This window comes from Ostrinia nubilalis, chromosome 2 (assembly GCF_963855985.1).
Source record: "Ostrinia nubilalis chromosome 2, ilOstNubi1.1, whole genome shotgun sequence".
In the NCBI taxonomy this organism is placed as follows: Eukaryota; Metazoa; Arthropoda; class Insecta; order Lepidoptera; family Crambidae; genus Ostrinia; species Ostrinia nubilalis.
Genome location: NC_087089.1, coordinates 8931209 through 8955915, shown reverse-complemented (window position 1 = coordinate 8955915; position 24707 = coordinate 8931209). Strand labels below are relative to the sequence as shown.

Sequence of the window (24707 nt, the reverse complement as noted above, 5' to 3'; positions counted from 1 at the left end):
TGGAAAAAAATGCTTGTAAAATTTCAATGATTTGTATGTTCAATATTTTACACGATATTAAATTATTGTAATTTACAAGATTATGTTCTACTTTACTCTTTCGGGGAAAATTATATAAAAAGTGTTTCCGTGGGCACTTGAGCACTTATTATGGATCAGGTAAGATGTTATGTATTATTAAAATAAAGTTGATCTAACCCATAATCTCTTTATCCTACTGCACAATGACTAAGGGTTCGGTTATGTAACGGTTTTATCGTTCTAGGGTCGATGCCTAGATAGATGTATAGTAAAATAATATTCTGCATAAATAATGGGTTGTGTAGTAATAAACATTTAAGGCTTGAATTGTTTGAAAACAATACGATTCTTTGCTTCAGAAGGCTGAAGTCCTATAGAGTTTCGGCTTTAGGCCGTAACCGTTAATAAAGTAGCTCAGCTCAATTTGTCTTTTATCTATTGGTATTGGGTGCCTGGTAGTAACTCACACGAGGAAGAAGGCAACAATGCTTATACGAATAGACCACTGAGAAAGCAGAGGAAAATAAACCTTCAGGGCTTAGCCTGCTTTCAGCTGAGGTGGATAGGCTAAACTTTACCATATTGTATAATATTCATTCTGGATTAATGGAATGGTGGCAGTTAACTAAACGCCAAGTTGACCGTATTTGAACCCTACCGTAAATGCCGCTTTAAACTGTAAGGTACTTGATACAAATAAGGCCTACCTAACTTTAAATGCTTATATTTCAATAAATATTAACGCAAGTCAACAAAAACAAGGTTAATTAACTTCTTCCATCATTTAATTTTAGCAATATTACAAAAAATAACAAAATTTTTAACTAACGGCCGAATACTGAAACGCCATTTAAATATTTGACGGCTTCTCAAATAGTTAAGCAGCTCCTAAACTTACATTTCGCATACTCAAAACAATATCTGAGCAGTTCTCAATTTTTAAGCACCTCTCAAATTAAGTTGCACTCAAACGCCACTTAAATGAATTTTCGCATACTGAAACGCCATTCAACGCTAAGCATTACTCAAACAACTGTCAAATCGTCTTAAGCAGCTGTTAAATTTGAGAGTGCTTGCGCGGTATCTTAAATCCTATTGTTATACCTAAAACGACCTAAATAGTGGTAAATAATGTGTGTCATCGTTATCATTTCTTTCGAGCCTCGAGGAAATACCTAGATCTAATCGCAGGAACGCAATAAGGCTGAACGCTATTGAAAAATCCCAACTAATATTATAAATGCGAAAGTAACTCTGTCTGTCTGTCTGTCTGTCTGTTACGCTTTCCCGCTTAAACCTCGCAACCGATTTTGATGAAATTTGGCATAGAGATAGTTTGAGTCCCGGGAAAGAACATAGGATAGTTTTTATCCCGGTTTTTGAAACAGGGACGCGCGCGATAAAGTTTTTCTGTGACAGACAAAATTCCACGCGGGCGAAGCCACGGGCGGAAAGCTAGTATTATTATAATGACATGCAATTCCGAGCGAGGTTCCGCGTCTCTAAAGAAACGGTGTTGTTTCTGGATTCATAATTTGGAAGCTCTTTGAAACCCCTCACCAAATGCCATACAACCAGTGGACCAAATACTTATTATAACCCTACTGTTCTACGCAACGGGAAGTTATGAACGTGTACTAGGTGATATCTTCCACATCTAACAGCCAACTGTGCATCGTATAGTGCACGAAGTAACAACCAAAATAGCTGCTATGAAATCGCTTTACATAAACATGCCTATTTCTGAGGATTAAGGGGTCATCGCATAGCAGCATTTCCAAGAGTTGTTGATTTGTCAATTTGATGCTCTGTCAGTCAACAATGATAAATGTCAATTGTGGTTACGTTTCGGTCCACGATCGCCACTTAATAGATTTCAACAATAAAAAGTATCATATTTAAAATTATTTTTTTTATTAAATAAAAATGCAAGCATTATTATTTTTATATGATAAAACGAGATTTATATATAATAGAAACTAAAAATAAACTGTTCTATGTTAAGTTGATTGAGTATATTTCCATAAAAGACAATATAGCCTGACCAGGAACATAAAAACCCTGGCATAGAGGCGCGTCAATTGCATTTGATAGTGCAACACTGAGTACAGTCGTACCTGTGTTAAATTAATAGGCTAACTTTATGTATTAGGATTCAGGATTACGGGCTAATTTGATATTTTCATAAATTAACGAAAAAATATTATTATAGGTAACCTGGTTTAAATAAATTAAATGAAACCATCAATCGAGCTAGTAGGATTTATTTTGTTATTCATCAATAATCAAATTCAGAACTTGAATATTCAACTGCAATGTCTGCTCATGAACGCTTCAAACTCGGTACTTCTTTCCCAATTCCATAAAATTTAACACTTAGAAAGTGAAAAATTTTTTTAAAATTGGTAGTTGAAACAAACCACAGCAAATTTTCATAGTGGACTGTACTAAACGATAAACATGTCAGTCAATTTGACAACCTTTGTTGGAAACATTATTCAATGAAAATATTGTCCGAACCCTTAGTATTTTTCTTCGACAAATACTTTAACACATTGTGAACCACTTTTCTTTCACGACTATAAAAAGATTTTAGCAATTTAATTCACAAAAGCAATTGCGCACATTTAAAATAAAGTTTGTTTACACTCTGACAGCAATAGACTGACATGCAAGGTGACATGTCAATGAAGTTTTCAGTTACTGTTGCCATTAAAAGAAATTAGTACCATTAGTTTTCCGCAACATGGCGAGGGTTTTTATGTTCCTGGTCAGGCTATACATAACCAAACGATGCTGCGTGTAATGGATAAAAGACGTAAAGTTATCATTTGTGTAAATGAAAACATACTTTTTTTGGTAAATGTTGCCATTATGTAAACATTTGAGAGCTGCTTAGCTGATCACGGCTTCAAATCCGTTGAGTAGCGTTTGAGAATACCATTTAAAATTGAAGGATACTTAAATTTAGGAGCCCGTCAGCTGAGTGACAGATTTGAGTAGTGTTTCAGTATTCGGCCGTAAATCTATCCAAAATAAGCAAATTACGAAACCACTGATTTTGGCTTTATTAAATCACCTACACGGAATAAGGCCTATATGATTCAAATGCCTGTAGACCTTAAAATTGAGGTTGTGTTAAACAAAATGCGGTCTTATAACATTAAACACGTCGATTTGTTTGCGTTATAAAAATTTTACATACCAAGTAAACAGAAATATACTGTATATCTCTAGATAAACTTAAATTCCACTTATTAAAAATAATACATAAATTATAGATAAAATTTAATATTCATAGTAACGAAGTAATGATTCCTTACTTAAATTATCAAAAAAAATATCAAAAACAAACAATATTATTTTTTTGTATAGGGCTTATTAAAACACCGTGTTCGAATAAGGCCTACACATAAAACCTTTTAAATAAATCAGTTTAGGGACTTAATTTAGTTTTGAATTTTTGTAAACAAAATGAGATCTCAATTTTTGTTAGAACCAGGGCATAAAAAGGCTTCTGAATTATCTCTACGAACTACCTACACAATCTTTGTGATACCACCAAAAGCAGTCCTTTATGTTCGCATATCTGCTACATTGTCTTCGAGAGAGGCATGATAATACCAGCTTTTATTCTCCTTTCCTTTAGAATTATACATACGACTTTTTTTTCTTATTTTTTATTGGTTTTGTATTTTGTTTCTTTTTTTTTTACAGGTTTTGTAATGTTTTTCGACTCTGTTTTATTTTTTTTTCTGTGTTGTTAGTAACATTCTTATTAAATAAATATTTAGTTACTCTTTGACTCATTTACTTTAATGAATTTGTCCGTAATCAGGTGTTGACATAAATATCTAATATGGCCTACCATGCTGAAATAAGGCCTAGGCCTTATTAGATATCTCGCTCTTGTTGTCTTAAAAAATTTACAAATAATGCATCTATAGCCAGTAGTACAAATTAAGGTAATTATTAGCTAGTAAGAAATATTTAGAAACGATTACTAAGAAAAGCTTAATCCAAAACAGCGTCATTTTACCGAAAATTTAAGATGAAATCGCCAGATTTTTATAAGAGAGCACGAAATCACCCACCACCTTAGAAGAACGCGTGCCAATTGGTGCTGGGATCGTGGATCGGGACGCTCTTGCGCTCTACCGGGTTGTAGGGCATATGAGTACGTGTCCTTGAAGTATTATCCCGGTTGGATGTATTTATCTGTGTTTTCTGATGTATAGGCCTTATTAGAACGTAGGCCTTATTTGTATCAAGTACCTTACATAAACTTCCCGTTGACCTAGAAGCTTAAAATTTGGCAAGAAAGACAAAGGATTTTTTTGGGTGTGGTAGAGATAGAGAGTGAGGACAGAACCATCAGTTAGCGAATCCGACTAGCTTACTTTTTTTTGATTGAAATATTTAATGTATGCCCGTATTATTATTCTCGTGTTTAATACTCTTTTTTTTGCTTTAAATATTGTCAACTTATTGATAGTGTAGTAAAACACTATCAATAGTGGCTAGATTTGCTTAACTTCACCGCTTGCATAACAGGTCTATAATCCCGCCTGGAGGCTAGATTTTATTGTATGACTGTGATTAATTTATGCCATTGTTTTATAGATTCATAAACAAACTCTGAACGATGCTAATTCGTTTGGGGTCAGACAGCAGACGTCTATGGGCACTCTTATAATGTGGAATATAACGAAAGCTGTCGAAGCGAATCCTAACATTGATTTAAAGGTTGGTGTATGATATCATTTTTATCCGTACAGAAGATTTTATAGAGTCATGATGATGATAGATAAATAAATTAGGTCTCATGACCATGACCATAACATTAATAGTCTAAGGAAAGTTTATAAGATAATGTGCGTTCCCTTCGAGAGGCCACTGTGGAAAACGAAGGTTTCGTATACATAAAGATTTAGCAGAACCTCTAAAACAAATGTAGCCAGAACGATAAATTTGTAGGTGTTGTAAGTTGGACGCTACAACCCGCCGAATGTGGTCCCTCAGATGAACTATGTCAAATACCAAATTACTGAATCTGACCAAATAAGATGATTTTGATGAATGGTAATATTTAGGAGGTAAATCGTAGGGCTACATGCGAAAATAAGAGCTCTGGATAGTTACTGCAAATAAAGAAAATCCAATCAGACGATGGGCCCTCAGTTCACCAGTGCACAAAATTTACTTTAATGCTACAAATTGGAACTTGAGACTAAGTTTATTTGGTAAGGTTTTAATTTTAGCAGAAGTAGCCACAATGCTACCCTGAGAGTACAGGGTTTATATATTCTACTAGTACAGAATAAAAGCTCTAGTAAAGTGAGCCCTCGGGCCACACGTTTCAGAAAATAGTTATCATATTTAGAGACAAGGTGGAAGGTGTATTAATTTACACATAATATTATAAAAACGTAGTCATTTCGTAGTACAAACTTAAGTATCTGTGTGGTGTGTAAATATTTCCTTTCTTGAAATAAAACGGACTCATTTATGTGTGAACAAAATATTCGTATTAGGGTAACCACACATCAGAAAATTAATAGATAACTAGAAAAAGTGTCCCTACACAACCTATACCACGATTAAAAAAATTCAAGATAAAGTAGTACTGTTAAACATTTCTATAGATAGAGCATAATAAAAAAAGTATACTGATAACAAAATCACCATGTATACAGGGCGATTTTTACTCAATCGTCGAATTCAACTCGGCTGGGCAGCGTCCGCCGGGAAGCTTCGCGATATTCTCACGTCCGAAATACCGCAGTGTCTTAAGAACTGTGCCACAGCGTACTGAAGGAGATAGCCGAAAGTGGGGATTGTCCACTGATCGGCCACATGCTCAGCAGGACGAGGTCCGTTTTAGAAATAAGATACTAACATTAGCCTAAGTTTTTACTAACATTTATGGATCACTGTTATCTATATATTTATTATTATGAATTAAATACTTTTTATTTTATTTTATTTATTTAAGACTGACCAGTGTGTGTTGCCAGTGATGGTATACGGATCTGAGACGTGCTCGCTTACTATGGGCCTCATGAAGGCTCAAGGTCACCCAAAGGGCCATGGAGCGAGCTATGCTCGGAGTTTCCCTACGTGATCGAATCAGAAATGAGGAGTTTCGTAGGAGAACCAAAGTGACTGACATAGCCCGCAGCATCGCTAAAATCAAGTGGCAGCTTGGGCTAGGCACATAGCTCGTTCTTGAGTGGCGACGACGAGCCGGAAGACGTGGCGTGGACCGACGATTTGGTGAAGGTCGCGGGAGGTATCTGAATGCGAGCGGCACAGGACCGGCCATTGTGGAAATCTTTGGGGGAGGCCTTTGACCAGCAGACCTCTTTTGGCTGAAACAAACGAACGATTCACTGCTATTGATTAATGAATCGCGGCATTAATCGATTTTGTTGTATCACAGCTCTAAATCTATTCAGTATCACACAATGCGTAGGTACTTTAAATAAAATTATTTTTACGTCGTACCTATTTCATTAAAATAAAATCAATAGACTCGGATTTATCTCAAAATACCTCTTAGGCAATAGTACAGAATTATACTTTAGTTTTTGAGTTTCCTAAAAAAATCGACAATGTGGTTAACATACACAAAATCATTACGGAGAATTTAAGAAGCAAGATATTTATTTAAATACTTTATACAGCAAAAATATTTGAATACAATTTTAAACTGCAAATTTTGTACATAAAATGGTGTAAACTATTTTTATCAAACAATGAGTTGGGCGAGATATTTATCATGGAATTGGTTTTTATAGTGTGTTCCGAGGGCTCACTTTACTAAAGCTTTTATTCTGTACTAGTAGAATATATAAACCCTGTACTCTCAGGGTAGCATTGTGGCTACTTCTGCTAAAATTAAAACCTTACCAAAGAAACTTAGTCTCAAGTTCCAATTTGTAGCATTAAAGTAAATTTTGTGCACTGGTGAACTGAGGGCTCATCGTCTGATTGGATTTTCTTTATTTGCAGTAACTATCCAGAGCTCTTATTTTCGTATGTAGCCCTACGATTTACCTCCTAAATATTACCATTCATCAAAATCATCTTATTTGGTCAGATTCAGTAATTTGGTATTTGACATAGTTCATCTGAGGGACCACATTCGGCGGGTTGTAGCGTCCAACTTACAACACCTACAAATTTATCATTCTGGCTACATTTGTTTTAGAGGTTCTGCTAAATCTTTATGTATACGAAACCTTCGTTTTCCACAGTGGCCTCTCGAAGGGAACGCACATTATAAGATAGGCCATACGTACATACTCGTAGTAATTCTGATAAACGCTGCAAAATTGATTTAAAAACAAGCAAATATGACGTCAATGAACGTCATTTTTGAATTATATTAATAAACCTACATATTTTTCCAATAATGCACGACAGTTAACCGCAATTGCTGCATTTATAGAGTTCCTATATCAAACGATGGATCTTAAATAATGAAATGACGGGGTTATTTATTATCGCTGTAACGATTAATTTGTGCGGCATAGTTTTACAATACCTAGGTATTATCGATGTCCATCTGCACGCGAGTAGCGTTGCAATCAGGGCTTATTGTTTTATATTGATTTTAATAGTTGTACAACGATGGTTTTTCATTTTATTTGCTACAATCGAGTTTAATGGTCGAACAAAAATACCTATGTGTGTCATTGTCGTTTTAGCAGGAGAACCGTTTACATTTAACAGCTGTATTTCAGAGGTATTCTTCAAAACGTTTTTAATATTGGTTTTTGCCGTTTCTTTCTCAAAACGATAACCAGATGGCTTTCTTTATCAGGTATGGTGTAAAATAGACGATTTGGACAGTGGGCTTCCTATACTGATCCCCCAGAAACCAAATAGAGTCATGACATAGTCTTACACAAATATTAATCAAGTTTTGAGAATATTATTGGAGGAAAGTACTTTTAAACTAAGAAGCCTGAAAATAGCTTTTATATTTTTCACGTCACAAAATTACGACAGTGATTTTCTGTAGGAAAATTCCACCACTTTCTTACTAATAAAACTTGAAATTAACTGTGGGAATATTCACTACCATTCCTTTTATCCTATAAATACTGTATGACTTTTAAGAGAATATTCACTACTATTTCCTTGATCTTGTAAATCCTGTAACTATGTCTCATTCCTGTGTATCATCCCTAATAAACGCAGACGGCGATAAAAGCAACGCAGGAGCGTCTGGCCCACGACGCGGGCAACGCACTTTCGGCCCAGAGCTCGGAGCAGCAGTACCTGGCGTGCGCGCTGCTGGCATGGCAACAGCTCGGACACAGCGACGTCGACAGCTTGTATCAGTACGTCCATCTTTGGAACACTTTTTATGAGCAATCCTGTCTGTACTCAGCATAATCTATGTATCATTAGCTCTAGGGTCAATTAAGTAGGTACATGTATAGTTTAAATATATTCAATGGTATGGTATTATACTAATAATAATAATAGATTAGCAACATAGATGAAATCTTTTGAGGATCTTCGTTATAATTAGTATTGTGATTTGAAAAACTCGTAGAAGTAAAGTCCGAAAAATCCATAGAAGTAAAGTCCGTAAAATTTTTAAAGGTTCCATGCTAAATATTTTTTTTTAATTATAAAGCTACCTTGTTTCCGATTACCTACCTGTATCTAGTTTATTGCCAATTTTCGACGACCCTTATTTATGGTTTTTTTCAACCTTTTAAGGCATTCTCCAAAAATTTCCACTTTGATACTAGATCGAGGCTTTTGGCCAAAGGAATTTCTTTACTATGATTATTTCTATTTGAATACGTAACAATAATGAAAGTTTGAAACGGTACATCTATATATATAAAAGAAAGTCGTGTTAGTTACTCCACTTATAACTCAAGAACGGCTGAACCGATTTAGCTGAAAATTGTCAGGGAGGTAGTTTAGAGCCAGGAAAAGGACATAGGATACTTTTTATCCCGTTCGAAATTAAAAAAAAAGTCTGCTTATTTATTGCCATTAAGGCGGAACAAAGTTCGCCGGGTCAGCTAGTCTTTTAATATTTTTATACTTATTTACTTATATATAGATGACAATAACTTTGTGAAATCACGTGTTTGTACGATGCGGTAAATTACAGCTCATCTCTGGTATGAATTAAATATTGTTTTAACAAGTAATTGTTTTTTTTTCTCTCTCGTGGTTTATATTAAGCGCCTGTGACAAGTTTGTAGCGAGGCTATAAAACGGCAATAATTGCCTATTAAACGGACTTGATAAACTGAATCACTTGTGTACGACCTGCACACTGAATGGCGATGTAATCGGAAGTATGTTGAATACTCGAGTCTAATAATTTTATTTGCGGTAATGCAGGTCTAATGCTATAATTACATGCAAATATCCTCAACATTCGTATATGCGGGTCCAGTGTTCAAAGTTTCTAATTAACTTGAATAGTGAGGACAGGAATTATTAGACTTTTCTAATTATACATAGCATTCATATTAATGATGATTGATGTGTGTCAATGTCATTTTCAGGTTCGTAGAATCGAAGCGCAAGGAATCTCCTGAAAAGATGTGCGTGGAGAAAATGAACCAGACACGAAAGCCAGAGCTCTGTCCGGGGAGTTTTATTAGTTATGAGGATTCTAAGTTCTCGAAGGGAGTTGGTTCGAGTAGTTTCGAGTCGGCATCGCTCATGGGACCCGTGGTGAAGCTGCCGGTGGAAACGAAGATCGTGATGCGCCTGGACAACAATGCTTGCTCGCGTCCCGCGCGTAGGAAACCACCTGACAAGGATTTAAAGAACAAAATCGATGCTGTGAGTACCTAGAGTTATGTTCATATTAAGGGTTTTAGAGAAAATATTTTCCATTGTTGTGAGCCTTAATTACATATGAAGTATAAAGTTCTAAACGTATTTAGGGGCGCGAGCACTCTAGTGTTAAGAGCAACAATTCTGGTATCGCTACCGAAAGGGTACTAACGTATTATTATCATTTATCTTACCTAAGGGCTTATGGAAAACTAATTATCTCCATCATAGTAGGTAATGGAAAATTTCTCAGATCGATATTCATTGTTTTACAATAGAAATGTGTGTATTACCTAATTATGCCCACTGTGTGCGGGAAACTGTCTGTATAAATTAATCTCAAAGGTCATTCATTCACTCCCTGTCTAAACTCGAAATCTCGAAAACTACTTGACCTATGAAGTTTAACAGTTTTGTTTACTTAGTTTAAAGTTAAGAATCAAGAGACGTAGGTAATCAAAATAAGAACGGATTTTGTGACAGGGCATAAACTGAAGGCCGGAGGATATAAAGGCTATCATCAGTTTGTATGAAAGTTGAGCTCTAGATATACGAGTATGTAACGATATTATGATTAATAGGTACCTACTTGTTTGTCTACTATAGCTATAGTTTAGAAATAATCTTTGTTGTTCAGAGCAGAATGACTGAAACGAAGTCTACAAAATCGAAATGGCCATTTTCATAACTTCTCGGTAAAATGTAAAATCCACATTTAATATAACTTTATCAATGCCTATTCTTTCTAGGCTTGTTGTATGGAATCCGCGTGCATGGAGAAGCTAACTCAGCTCGACAAAGCGACGACGGAGCTGCGTCTACGTGCCGAACGCCTGGCCAGGCGGGAAGCCGAGAGGGTCGAGCTGCTGGAGCGAGCAGAGGCTGCCTGGAAGGACCTGGAGCTTGGCTACCAGCGGCGGCTGGCCCTCGCTGAGGAGAAGGAGGAGGACATGACTAAACATGTTAGCGTTTGATTTCCTATTAATAACTAACCTGGCCAGGCGGGAAGTCGAGAGGGTCGAGCTGCTGGAGCGAGCAGAGGCTGCCTGGAAGGACCTGGAGCTTGGCTACCAGCGGCGGCTGGCCCTCGCTGAGGAGAAGGAGGAGGACATGACTAAACATGTTAGCGTTTGATTTCCTATTAATAACTAACCTGGCCAGGCGGGAAGTCGAGAGGGTCGAGCTGCTGGAGCGAGCAGAGGCTGCCTGGAAGGACCTGGAGTTTGGCTACCAGCGGCGGCTGGCCCTCGCTGAGGAGAAGGAGGAGGACATGACTAAACATGTTAGCGTTTGATTTCCTATTAATAACTAACCTGGCCCAGCGGGAAGTCGAGAGGGTTGAGTTGCTGGAGCGTGCAGAAGCTGCTTAGAAGGACCTGGAGGTTAGCTACCAGCGTCGGCTGGGCCTCACTGAAGAGAAGGAAGAGGACATAACCAAACATGTAAGCGTTTGATTTCCTATTAATAACTAACCTGGTCTGGAGGGGAAGCCGAGAGGGTCGAGTTACTGGAGCGAGCGGAGGCGGCTTGGAAGGCTTTCATCAATTTACTATGGACTAATCCGATCCAAAACAACCGAAAATAAAATAAAAAGTGCACGAAGTGTTCACGAAGGCATAGAGACCCGACTATGACATTTTCCTCTTGGTGTCGCATGCTTGGACAGTGTAGCCCAAAAACTTACATAATTTTTCATTTCATAATGAAGCGAAACTCATCGATGCACAAAATGTATTTAGATTAGATACCTACATTGTTGGGAGATTAATTCATGAACATAAATGAACGACAAGTTATTTTTACTGACGCATAATTTAGTAGTTAATTTCGAGAATGTGGTTATGTTTGTGTGTAGTTTTTTTATTTAACCGTGACATTGCAACTCAACAGTTTGACCCTATTCAATTCATTGTTTAAGCGATTGTTTAAAGAGTAATAATCACGTTAAAACTGGTAATACCTAAAATTCAATAATGGTTATGCATATTGTCAGGAATGTATGAACTATTATTTTCACGCATTAAAAAAATATAATTATAGATTTCAGCCAATAAACTAGCAATCGAATAGTTTTAAAATTTTACAGATGAAGAAGCTAATTGAAGAGCGAAACGGATACAAGAACGCTTGCACATCACTAGCGCAACAGTTGCGTGAGCGCGGCGAGATCGCAGAGAAAGAGCGCGCGCGGCTCACAGAAGTTGAGAAGGAGCTGTGCGAGAACGCCTGCATGCGGCTGCGCGTCAGCGAGGAGGCTGCCAGGCTGGACGCGGCGCTAGCTGAGCAACAGTGCAAGGCGGCGCAGGTGGATAGGGATTATCAGGTGGGTAGATGCATATCACTAGCACAACAGTTGCTCAAGCAGTACGAGATCACTGAAAAGGAGCGCGCGCGGCTCACAGAAGTTGAGAAGGAGCTGTGCGAGAACGCCTGCATGCGTCTGCGCGTCAGCGAGGAGGCTGCCAGGCTGGACGCGGCGCTAGCTGAGCAACAGTGCAAGGCGGCGCAGGTGGATAGGGATTTTCAGGTGGGTAGATGTACATCACTAGCACAACAGTTGCTCAAGCAGTACGAGATCACTGATATGGAGCGCGCGCGGCTCACAGAAGTTGAGAAGGAGTTGTGCGAGAACGCCTGCATGCGGCTGCGCGTCAGCGAGGAGGCTGCCAGGCTGGACGCGGCGCTAGCTGAGCAACAGTGCAAGGCGGCGCAGGTGGATAGGGATTATCAGGTGGGTAGATGTACATCACTAGCACAACAGTTGCTCAAGCAGTACGAGATCACTGATATGGAGCGCGCGCGGCTCACAGAAGTTGAGAAGGAGTTGTGCGAGAACGCCTGCATGCGGCTGCGCGTCAGCGAGGAGGCTGCCAGGCTGGACGCGGCGCTAGCTGAGCAACAGTGCAAGGCGGCGCAGGTGGATAGGGATTATCAGGTGGGTAGATGCATATCACTAGCACAACAGTTGCTCAAGCAGTACGAGATCACTGAAAAGGAGCGCGCGCGGCTCACAGAAGTAGAGAAGGAGCTGTGCGAGAACGCCTGCATGCATCAGCGAGGAGTCTGCCTGACTGGATGCGGCGCTAGCTGAGCAACAGTGCAAGGCGGCGCAGGTGGATAGGGATTATCAGGTGGGTAGATGCATATCACTAGCACAACAGTTGCTCAAGCAGTACGAGATCACTGAAAAGGAGCGCGCGCGGCTCACAGAAGTTGAGAAGGAGTTGTGCGAGAACGCCTGCATGCGGCTGCGCGTCAGCGAGGAGTCTGCCAGGCTGGACGCGGCGCTAGCTGAGCAACAGTGCAAGGCGGCGCAGGTGGATAGGGATTATCAGGTGGGTAGATGTACAGCACTAGCGCAACAGTTGCGCGAGCGAGGCGAGATCGCTGAGAACGAGAAGTCTACAAGGCTAGATGCGGATCTAGGGATTATCAGGTGAGGATAATGATATTTGGATAGTGAGAACCTTTTTTTACTGCTATTTGCATTCCAATGCGGAATAATATCGTGATCAGATTTACGGCCACTGAATTTGTTAAAGAAAGATCTAGACTAGGAGCAATAAAGAAGGCTTCATAGATGTATAGGGACTATCAGATTAGGCAAATATTATTTGGGTCGGCGAACCTTTATTGACTGGAAGACGTGCCCAAACATTTATGAACAAGACAGTTACGTGAGATTATCTGAATCGTTTGTTTGCTTTAACCAACAGTACGATATTTTGACTCAAAGCTTATCTTTAAAAGATCGACGCTATAAAAACAAAATTAACTGGTTGAAGTAATAGCTAGAGTAATGAAATTTTTAAATTAATAACTTCACTTTAGTTCAAAGAAGAGCAAACTCGCCGCAAAGTGCAGGCGATGGAAAGCGAGCTGGAGTCAGTTCGCGCGCTCACGTGCGAAGCCGAACGCGCGATGCACGCGGAGCTCAGTGCCCTACGGCAGCAGGTCACGAAGGTCTCCCACCAGCTTCTGGAAGAAGACGCTGAAATCGGGCAGATCAAGGAAGAAGTGAGTAAAATTCCATTGTTATTTTTATACATATCCGTTATAGTTGTTGTTGTTACATGTTTTAAAATGACGATGAATGTTATCTTTAGATAAAATAATTCGTGCTACTAAGTAAGTAAATGCTATAATTAAATTAATATAAGTATTGGGTAGGTACAATTACAATAGTAGTCTGGGCGTAATTTTGAATTTCCTTGTCAGGAACAAAGATAACTAGTGTTACCTAGCAAATGGATCTCCGTATGACCATAGAATAATAATGTACTACTTAATTGAAGGCCGAAACACACGCAGCCGGTTTTGCTACTAAAAATCACACAGGGTTTTTGTGTTACTTTTTTTTTCGAGAGTTATAAATAAATAAATAAATAAGCTAGCCCCAAAATAAATTATTTTATAATATTTGCGCAGTAATTTCAACGGAGTCAGTATTTATTCTGTGATATTGTGTCGGTTTTTTGTCTCTTAATCAATAATTGGATTACAAAATGATTGTTTTATTTATCATACACTTTACTACAACGTTCATACTAAACATAACTTGTAAATTAAATAAAGTAGTGAATAGTTTTACATCATCCTAGCGTACCTATAATATGCATTAGCCTTATTTTGTTTTCGATTTATTGTGTAAAATTTTCCTGAAAAATAAAAAAAATTGCGCCTTAAATTGTTTACCTCAAGCTAGAAAATTTGTCTGAAGCAGGTTTTACAGGCTTATGTGTATAATTATGTGTACACAATTGGAATCGCACCGACGACCAATCGTTTCGAAAAATATATTCGTTAGGATAAATAAAGAACTATTTAAATAATAATCACATTAACCAGGCTCAGCTTTAATTGTGTAAATAACAGCAGTATTGTAAGCAATAATCAAGTCGATCAAGATGTTAATCATTGATTACTATTTCAGTAATATTACATTTTAATTAGTCATTAATTTCAACCATTATCAGTTTGACGACTTTATGGCGTAGTAGCACGTAGTATGAGCATTAACACAAAATAATATTTTCAAAATTATTTTCTGTCCGAATGTTCTGGTGGTCAAAATGGGGTGACCACCAGAACATTCGGACAGAAAATAATTCTGTCTGATTGATGTCACTCTATATTATCCCTTAGTCTTTTAAAACCATTGCAATTGTGTGTTGTCTGACGTATAATATGTATAATTAATACCTAATCTATAGATGGATCTACTACGGCAAGAAAAGCTTGAAATGGTGGAAGACCTAGACGGCTGCAAAGTCCTGTGCGATGGCAAAATCCAGGGGAAAATGGACGATCTGAAGAAGAAGAGAGACCAACTGAATGAACTTAAGGACCAAGTGATGGAGTGCCAGTGCAAGATGCCAGTAGACGCCTCAGTGGAGGCAAAGAGAACCCCCTCCCTGGCGGCATTGTGCAAATGCAGTCCTGAAGATAAGTTCTTGGTATGTTGTTGGATTTGGAAAATGAATTTAGTAAATTGGTTTAAAAATTCGTCGGTAAACGTTGAATAGTTGTTGAACTGCATAACCCCAGTTTAAAACGGGCCGCTTAAATGTTACTTGTATCATTAAACTAAAATATAGTCAGTGGTCTTCGTGACTACAATACGAACTGTCTGAAAGTCTATGCAGGTCCTTAATCCATACGGGACATTCCATCTCTCTTTCTTACCACTGCAACTTCTACTTGTATAGTCAGGAAATCTATAGTTTGGCTGCCAATGAAATTCCCCTTCAATTTTAGGAAGACTTCGAAGTATGTATTATCAAATTCTCTACCCTTCATTTTCAGGATTCATGTTCATGCACGTCCCTGCGCACCACTCTCCTGTCAAACTTTTTGGCGGACTTGTTCGGCGGCCTGCAGTCCGAATTGGGAGGCTGCACGTCGGAGATGCCATGCCAGCTGCTAAAGTGTCTGGAAGACAGGCACAACTGGGACAAGTCCTCAATCATCAAGACCAACCTCCGGAATTATTTCTCTCAGCTGCTGATCGGAGAGCTGGATATCGCTATTGCTACGTCTATCGAGAAATACCACGCAAGGGTAAGGGAAAAGAATGTGATCCCACCAAAAACATTTTCATATAAAATGTTGCCAAGACTGTAATGTTTTGTTCACATTTTTTGTCTATCTGTAAGTAGATTCTTGCATTGCACTTTTAGTATTTATCTATACTAATATAAACATTACCCTCCTTTTTGGGTAGTCCGTTAAAAAGTAGCCTATTATGTTCATTCAGGATGTCATGTACCTCCATACCAAATTCAATATAGACATGGTAGTTTTTTGCAAAATTTCTTCATTTTTCTACAAGTGTTAGCTCACTGGTTTCTTTTGTCGGCAGTGGGTAGGAGCATCTTGTGCGGACGCAGCACGAATCATACCAGACCGAGGTGGTCCAGAAACTGAAGGCTGGCAAGAGCGAGCTCTCGAACGGCGAGCTCAAAAGCTCGCGTGCAAGCTCGCCGAGCAACTGTTCCAGGAGCGAGCAGAGCAACTCACGGCTAAAGCGAAGGAGATTGTCCGGACCGGTCCACCGCCCTGCGAATGTAGACCACGACCAGGTAAAATTTATTTTAGGCTGGAATATTTATCTGCAAAATATGATGATAACTTTCTTGGTGTGTTTTACTTTGTACCAACTTTAAGAAAAAACGCTTGGGGTGGTCTCCCACGAGATCTTAAAATTACGTTTATTTAGCGTGTTGAATAATTTACTCCTTTATTTTAATATTCCTTAGTTGCTATTTTTTAAGACAACGAGTGCTTGAAAGAATTAAACCTAAGATTGAATAAAGAAGTAGAATAAGACAGATACCAAACATTCAATTATTCTGTAAATATACCGGAAGTCGGAACTGTCACTGAAAAGACAATGATTTTCTGGTATGCACACGCAAATATTGTTGAGCTAATTATACTGGAAAATAAAGTTGGTTTATAAATAAAATAGAGTAGGAAAGGTTACAGGAATTACGTAAACCTTGTGTATTGTCTTATGACGTGCTGAAGTGTGTAGTGGTAGAGCTAGTCCACGAGCAAAATTCCTTGGTTTTCTACAGTATCTTCCGACTATGAAGTTCAAATCGGGGTCTATCTAACCACAAAGTTTAAAGTAACGCATCTTTTCTCCGTAGCTGCGGTGTACCCTTGTCTGGTGAAGTCTCCAACTATCAATCCTGCGCCGACTGCGAACAGTGGGGCTGCGTCACCCGGGTACTGGCGCCGCACGCATCAGGACGTCACACAGCTCAAGATCCAGCTCGAAGATCTTAAAAAGGTTACAAAATAATTCCTAGAGTAAGGCGCGCTGCACACTGGTAATGGAATAGAACGCATTGCATAAATCCTCACATGTATGTGGATTGTGGACACATTTCTTTTTTCGTATTATGAATCAGACCATTTTGGATCTCGATGGGAGAGACAACAGTATTTTTTTGTTATTTGCAACTTGCTGATTTGAATTATATATTCTTGACAAAAAGGGTAAGTATTTGTATTTTAATAAAATTGTGGCATTTTACAGGATTCGATAAAAAAAGAAGACCTAAAGATAATGGAAGAGAACATTGTGAAACTAGTCCAACGTGCTACGGTGAGTTAATATTTGGATTATCTGCGCTTTATCGGATGCGTCGATTAGGGTACATACGTAATCGTGATGATGCGCCATTAAATATAATGACTAAAGTAATAGGAGATTAAATTATTTTCTGATAATAAAGCCTATTTAAGTCCTTCTAATTTTATTTTTCAAAATTATATGTGACTTTGTTTTTGAAGTTGCTAGATTCCCACAAAGTTAGAATATAATAAAACAGCAGACATTTTAACTTATTTAAATGACTTGCTCTAACCAGAAGAGCAATATCTTCAAAGATTCGTGTAAAAAATGTTTACATAATCTTAAATTGAAATGTCCTGCGTTTAAACCAAACGTATGGTCACCCGCCGAGATACTATGTTTAAAACGTCAATACTTTCATTCTCTCATAAAATATTTTAGGTCCATCACTGCAACCGGATTTGATACTCATATTCAGCTTTGCCGTAGCCTATTAATACACTTGACATCAAATAAATCGACCCTCCCGCGACGCGAACTTTAAAGATTTTCTTCTGACACAATCATGGTACCCCAACAATATTGGTGTTATTTGAAAGCCCAATAAATATCCTTAAAGAAAAACACATTTCATTTCTTAATAACGATTAACATATACCATAAATGTGACTTGAAAAAAGACCTCACTTTGGGCTCACCTCTGGGATCAATTACACCAATTTTTATGGTTATAAAACCAAATAATGATCTCACGTGTCCTCTTTAACAGATGGATAGCGATTAATACCTACTTAACAGTTTTATAGCCGTAAAAGTTGGCTCAAGCGTAACTACCTATTTTTTGAAGAAGTGACTCTGGATCCTTCTACAGACACATTTTTGGGGTAAAAACCTTTCCTTTAATTAAATCAAATTTAGAACTAAGCTTCTAAATGGTGCCAATATTGGTTGGAAGCGGGGATGCATACGTTTGAAAGTGCTTGTCGCGCGAGGTGCGATTTATTTGCTGTCGAGTGTAGTTTTGGCTTTCTTTAATCCATAGTAAAGCTATATTTGACCATGCAAAATGGTCAGCCAAAACAACTCGCAACTTAAATTATTGATTGACTCTATAATTTACTTCCCCACTTTTTTAGCTTTTTGTATGTTTATTTTGCATGTCTTGTTTTCTAAACATTAATAAGTTTTTTTGCTTTTACTTTGTATATCTGTAGTATTTTGCACATTTTTGCCCCTCATCACCTATTTACTTATGTATTTACAATTGTCATGCAGTTTTGCAAGTTACGAGTGCGTATGACTTCTGAAGTTCATAACCAATTTAAAGAAATGTGACGACAGTAGCTTCATCAAGATGGCAGGTATTATTGCCTCATATGTAGTTATATACGGGATAATGTAGTTTAGAATTCAATTTTTTTGTACGTGTCAATCGATAGCCAAGTAAATGTCTCGCGCTCTCGTCGCTTGCAATTTAAGATTAAATATAACACTGCAGCTTAACAATATTGTGGCTTTGTTACATTATGGTTTAATTTTGTTTTGTTTTATGCAGGTCACTGAAGAGATACCAATTGAGCATACAAAAGAAAAGCAGAAAAAAGAAGAAAACAGGAAAAGCAATTCTATACATAGATCAGTAAATACAGACCACTCTAATAAACATTGCATTGCAAAAAAACTAAGTATCATTAGGAAAAAACCGTCTGATTTGAGCCCAAAAAAACCAAATAAAAATATTATTATGGGTCTACAAATAGAAAAACCTGTAAAGCCTTATAAGAAAATAGGACGGTCATATGCGGTCAATTTGTGTTTGTGTGGTTCACAGAAAGACAAAAAAAGTTTGAAACAGAATACACTAGACATTGAAAATAGAAAAAACTTAAAAATAGTTCTACCTAAAGATACGCTCAGTACAAAACGGACTAAACCAATAGCTTCCCATGAGCCACCAGTTGATATAAATATAGGAAAAAAGATTAAGGCCCATCCTCTTTGTCAAAGTAACGCCGTATGTTTTCATAAACCACCGTCCAACACTTCTATAGACAAACTACTTGAAACTTTGGCTAGATGGAAATGTGACTTATCTAATATTGATAGTAAATGTAACCGTGGAACAAAAAGGATGGTTGATGTAAATCCTAATATTGACACTATAGAAGATGAAAATAAAGACTTAAAGCCTGACGTGAAAAAAGAAAAAGAAACAGAAAAGAAATTAACTAAAAATGTTTCTACCAAATGTTCCAAAAAGGAAACAGATGTTCAATTCCAGTCAAAATATATATCTGCTAATGTTTCAAGAGACATTGAATTTCAAAGCAACATGCCCGTAAACACAGAATCTGAATACATGGGTGCTGTAAATCTAGATAAAAGTAATGAACTCGTATGTAGGTGTTTTGATGGCGTCGGAAGTAACCAAGAACAAAGTAAGGATCAACAGTCTACAATTTTAAAGTGCATCGATTCTAGGAAATGTTGTTGTCGAAAATCTGACCTGAAAAATACACAAAATTTTGATATTACACCTACTGTATTAGAACAAAACAAAAGTGAAATAACACCTGAAGTGAAAAAAAAATCAGAAGTTGAAATTCCAAAGGAAAGCAAATTAGAGTCGGACATCAATCATATTGTAAAAACGTCCTCATTATTTCCAAGTGACTGTGAATACTGTATTAAATTTTTAGGTGTAACGTTGACAAATGCAACTCCTAATAAAGTTGTAGCCGAGAAAGATATTTGTCCAAACAAAGATCATTCATTACCTCAAAAAAAATGTCCCAAACGACGGAACAACCAACCCGAAGTATGGTTCAATAATTTAGATATGAACACTAATAAGAGTACACCCCCTGCTGTACAACCTACATGTTCCAGTAGTGTCAAAGATGATGAATTTAAGAACTTATCAGGAGATGTTGGTACAAAACAGCATGGTGATTATTGCAAGAACAAAGACAAATCTCTCGATACGCAAAGTTTAAAAGACACCACTGAGAAAGATAGTTGTGTATGTTGCAATGTAGCTAAAATAGACGAATCAAAAGAATTAGAACTTAATGCTTTCCATTTGTTAGAAACACATTTACGAGAAAAGTTAGAAGAATTTAAATTATCTAATTGTAAATCTTGTTGCATTCCACCTAAGGAGGAAGAAAAACTATTTTCGGCAATATTACAAAGAGTCAAGCAAATAATTACTGATAGTACTAGTGTCATAGCTTGCAAATGTGCTCCTAAAATTCCAGCTGAGGGAAGCTGGCATAGAGCTTACATGTTATTGCAAGAATACTTAAAAATTAAGATCAAAAGAGTTCAATGCTTATGCCTGTCAACAGAAGATGACAAACAGGCTGTGTTACCTAATGTGATGGAAAAAGTATGTACGTTAATAGATAACGACTTTCAAAGATTGAAAGCGATATGCAAGTGTAGAATTAAAACAGATGGTTTAGATCAAAGTCCTAATACTGAGTGTCCAGAAAAGGATAACTGTCGGACTCTTGAAGATCAAATCGATACAGCAGCTGACTTACAAAACACTGAAAAAATTAATAAAGAAGTATCTAATAGATCACTAATTTTAACTCAAAATATATCTTCGCAATCACCTAATATAGAAATGGAAACTAAATCATGTGATATTATAGAAATGTTCAATGAAAACAATGGACCCCATAAAACAAACACATGTTGTGGAGTGACAAAGTTCAATAACTGCTTTTGCGTAGAATCTTCAAGAGTAGGTAAATCGTACGTTGAATTTGGAACCCAAGAAGTTTTGGTGAATCAGTGTATTAATGTTCTACAAGAAGTCAAAGAAGTTTCTCTCCCAACTGATTTGAAAACAGTCCAATATTCAGATCAAGAAAAACGACATGTTATTAGTAATAATGAGCTACATTCGGTACTTTCTCCTGAACTCGATAAGAAACCAGACGTTCGGAAATCTACTCCTTATATCGGTTATACTGTAGATTGTTCTTGTAACGGTGTATTAGGAACCTGTACTTGTACGAAGTCTATTATTTCTGGAAAAAATGATAACATTAACAGTATTTGGAACACCTTAACAAGCAATAAACTGCGTTATAGTGATATTTCTTACATAATGGACGCTGTGCCATATAAAGGTTTAAACGAAGTTAATGACCTCAAAAATACGCATCATCCAATTATACCACAGCCGATAACTAAGTTAACGTGTGATACAAAAGTAAGTGCCCAAGATTGCGAAGGAGTGATTTTAAAAGATTCAAAAATGAAATTGAATAAAACTTTTCTCTCAACTACTACTTCAGGTACAGATGTCAGTTTTGGCCAAGATTTAAACTCTGAGGAACCCATAGATTGGTGCGACTGTAGTAGCAGTATGAAACAAAAAACGCAAAAAATAAATAATATTAGTGATAATACAGGGGTCGATTCTTTATATTATCCCCTTCGTAATGTAATGAATCAAGATAAAAATGAGAGTCTCGTGAAATCTGATCCAGTTGGATCTTTGTCATCGAATTGTGATTGCAATATGGTGCCTATGTGTCATGTAAAAATGCTGGTAGAAAATATTGAGAATAAGTTGATGCATTCCAAGTGCACGTGCGATTCGTTGTGTTCAAAAATTTGTCCCGTGCACTCTAAGAAACTTTAGAACTATATTAATTTGTAGTAAATTGTGTAAAGTAGAACGCTTCAATATTTTGTATTTTAGAACTAAAATCAGTGGTGATAGAAGAAACCTAATTTACATAATGTTTCAAATTATTTAATATTAAGCAACTGTTTACCTGTTCTGTTCCGTTTATTTATTTTAATATAATTTTTAAAAAGTATTCATGTAGTTTTATTACATTTATGTAACCATCGTAAACTTAAATATACCCGTACCAAAACGCCTTGAAAGTAGAAAAAAAACAGAACGTATTGGCCATTTAAGAAGTAGGTAGTTAAAACTTTTATGCATGCCGCGACGTCACGTCGCGAGTCGAGGGTTGAGAGCGTTTAAATATCACTTCTATCTAACTCAGAAATTATTTCAATAAACAAAATGCCGCGACACTTACTAATGAATTGGGTTATCCTTTGAGAAATTCCACGCTCAACATCTAAATTATTAAAAAAACACAAAGAGAGTCCTTTTTTTGATTAACGCGTAAAATATCTTTATTACAACATGCTACTCGCATGAAGATACTAAAGAATTTTATGTTTTACTACAAAATTTGACTATTGTCTACAGATTTTAGTAAAAGAAACTTTAACTTAACATGTTATCCCATATGCATGAAATATGGCATGAAAATGTAAAATATGCGTCATTTATTTTGGAGGTTATGTGGATTACTAGATATTTTACGGTGGCATGATGTTTTTAGGGGTAATATATTTTTTGGGTTTCTTGTAAGATATAGTGTCTTGTTATAAAAAAAATATAAACATAGTGCCTAGTACATGTTTTGGATATTTGATGAAAGATTTCCAATTATCACCATAATTGAGTCAGAAAATAAAATGATTAGACACATTTTAGTTTATCAAAAATATAATTAAGCTTATCGATCGAATTTTGTGGATATCTAGAAATAAGTGTTCATCGTCCAACCAGTGATATTTGTGTCGTTCAAGAGACCAGTCCAATTAACAGTTGTTTTAATACTATTCATGTATAAAAGTGCTACATTGTTAAATAGATATTAAATATTTATAATATGGGTAAGACTACAGAGCAAATGTTTCATAAAGAAAGAGACAAACCGAATATTTTCTCAAAGATATTTTTTTGGTGGGTGTGCCCTGTGATTTGGAATGGCAACAAAAGAGACGTTGAAGAAAGTGACCTGGTGGTGCCGAGCAAAGTGTACAATTCCAAGAAACAAGGAGAGAAGTTTGAAAGGTATGTTAACATTGCTTCCTTATAAAAAACATTCTTGGTACGATCGGGCACGTAGATATCAAATGTTTGCTTTGAATTGGCAGTGTTTGATTGAAATAATATTTGTTATTTGTCCCTTATCTACAAAAATAACAAGTATTAAGAAACTTTCCTAAGAACAGGTAAAAAACAAGCGGAAAGTAATGAGTAAAAATTTGACCGACTTAATAATAAATACGAATTATTGTGCTACACGGAAATAAACAACTATAGTGGTAGAAATACTAAATGGCCAAGTTTTTTTTTACTGTAGGTAGGTACTCATTAAATTATTACTAAAAAACATAGCAACCGAATTGAGAACCTCCTCCTTTTGTTGAAGTTGGTTAATAAAATGGTGATAGTGTAAACTGGAGTGATAGTAGATTTTGTTTCAGTTATAAGAAAGTTACATTACTGCATTTCAGGTACTCCTGTAGTTATAAAGAAGAATCCGTCATGATATGATGGAAATGTAACGAATGAAATCCGAGAAATAATTGAATTATACTTAGTAAAACAAATGAACATCGGAAAAACAAAAAAAAAAAAGTAAAAATTAACTCGGGCTCAAATGCTAGAGCTTACAAACATGGCTCTTGCGGGGCGACACACGACCTCTCATCTCCTCTCTCTCACTTGCATTTCAGTTTAATTTATGACCTTTGTGTTATTTTTAGGAATGTAGGTAACCTAATTGTTCTCGTTCTATTGCCTACAGAGCATGGCTGGATGAATTGGATCGAGCTGCCAGTAAAAACGTGAAGCCGTCGTTAGGATGGGCGCTTGTCAGAGCGTATTGGCTCGAATATATGCCGGGCGCCTTTTATGTTTTGACGATAGTTACATGCAGGTTTGATAATTTTTAATCTGTCCAATGTTTAAATAATTAATATGTAACTTTGTCATTGATATAATTGATCTTTTTATGTGTATCTATGTGCAAGCTACGAGTACATTGACTGGTTTAAGAATACAGTACTTTTTTCCATCTTTAGGATCGATTCTTCGTCGAAACAAGTTATCTTTTTATAGACGTTTTTATCAAAACTAGCCTCCAAAAATTTCAGATTTTAACAAGCTTGAGCTTTCACTGTATTATATTCTATTATAATTTAAAAATACCTTCTTCCCCAGAATAATTCAGCCAATGCTCTTTGCTCAATTACTGCGGTACTGGACGGTGGATTCCGACATAGAGCGGTTTGACGCCGGCATGTATGCGCTCGGCATGCTGGGCCTCAACTTCGTGATTATGATGTGCCAGCACCACAACACACTATTCGTTATGACCTTCAGTTTAAAGGTCAAAATTGCATGCTCTGCTTTACTCTACAGAAAGGTATTGCAGAC

General features: G+C 36.9%; 1 protein-coding gene across 1 annotated transcript in view; it reads left to right on the top strand.

The window, feature by feature from the left end:
* The window catches only part of LOC135082205 (uncharacterized), a 46229-nt gene continuing 21522 nt past the window's right edge, over window positions 1-24707 (top strand). The window contains exons 1-16 of the mRNA XM_063976974.1: window positions 1-159; window positions 4645-4767; window positions 8230-8372; window positions 9570-9852; window positions 10596-10814; window positions 11939-12173; window positions 13688-13863; window positions 15060-15302; window positions 15652-15906; window positions 16208-16427; window positions 17001-17143; window positions 17393-17461; window positions 18987-21221; window positions 23134-23336; window positions 24076-24207; window positions 24492-24696. Of these exons, the coding sequence (XP_063833044.1) occupies window positions 151-159; window positions 4645-4767; window positions 8230-8372; window positions 9570-9852; window positions 10596-10814; window positions 11939-12173; window positions 13688-13863; window positions 15060-15302; window positions 15652-15906; window positions 16208-16427; window positions 17001-17143; window positions 17393-17461; window positions 18987-21221; window positions 23134-23336; window positions 24076-24207; window positions 24492-24696 (4893 nt within the window). The 5' untranslated portion in view covers window positions 1-150. The remainder of the gene's footprint in view (window positions 160-4644; window positions 4768-8229; window positions 8373-9569; window positions 9853-10595; window positions 10815-11938; window positions 12174-13687; window positions 13864-15059; window positions 15303-15651; window positions 15907-16207; window positions 16428-17000; window positions 17144-17392; window positions 17462-18986; window positions 21222-23133; window positions 23337-24075; window positions 24208-24491; window positions 24697-24707) is intronic.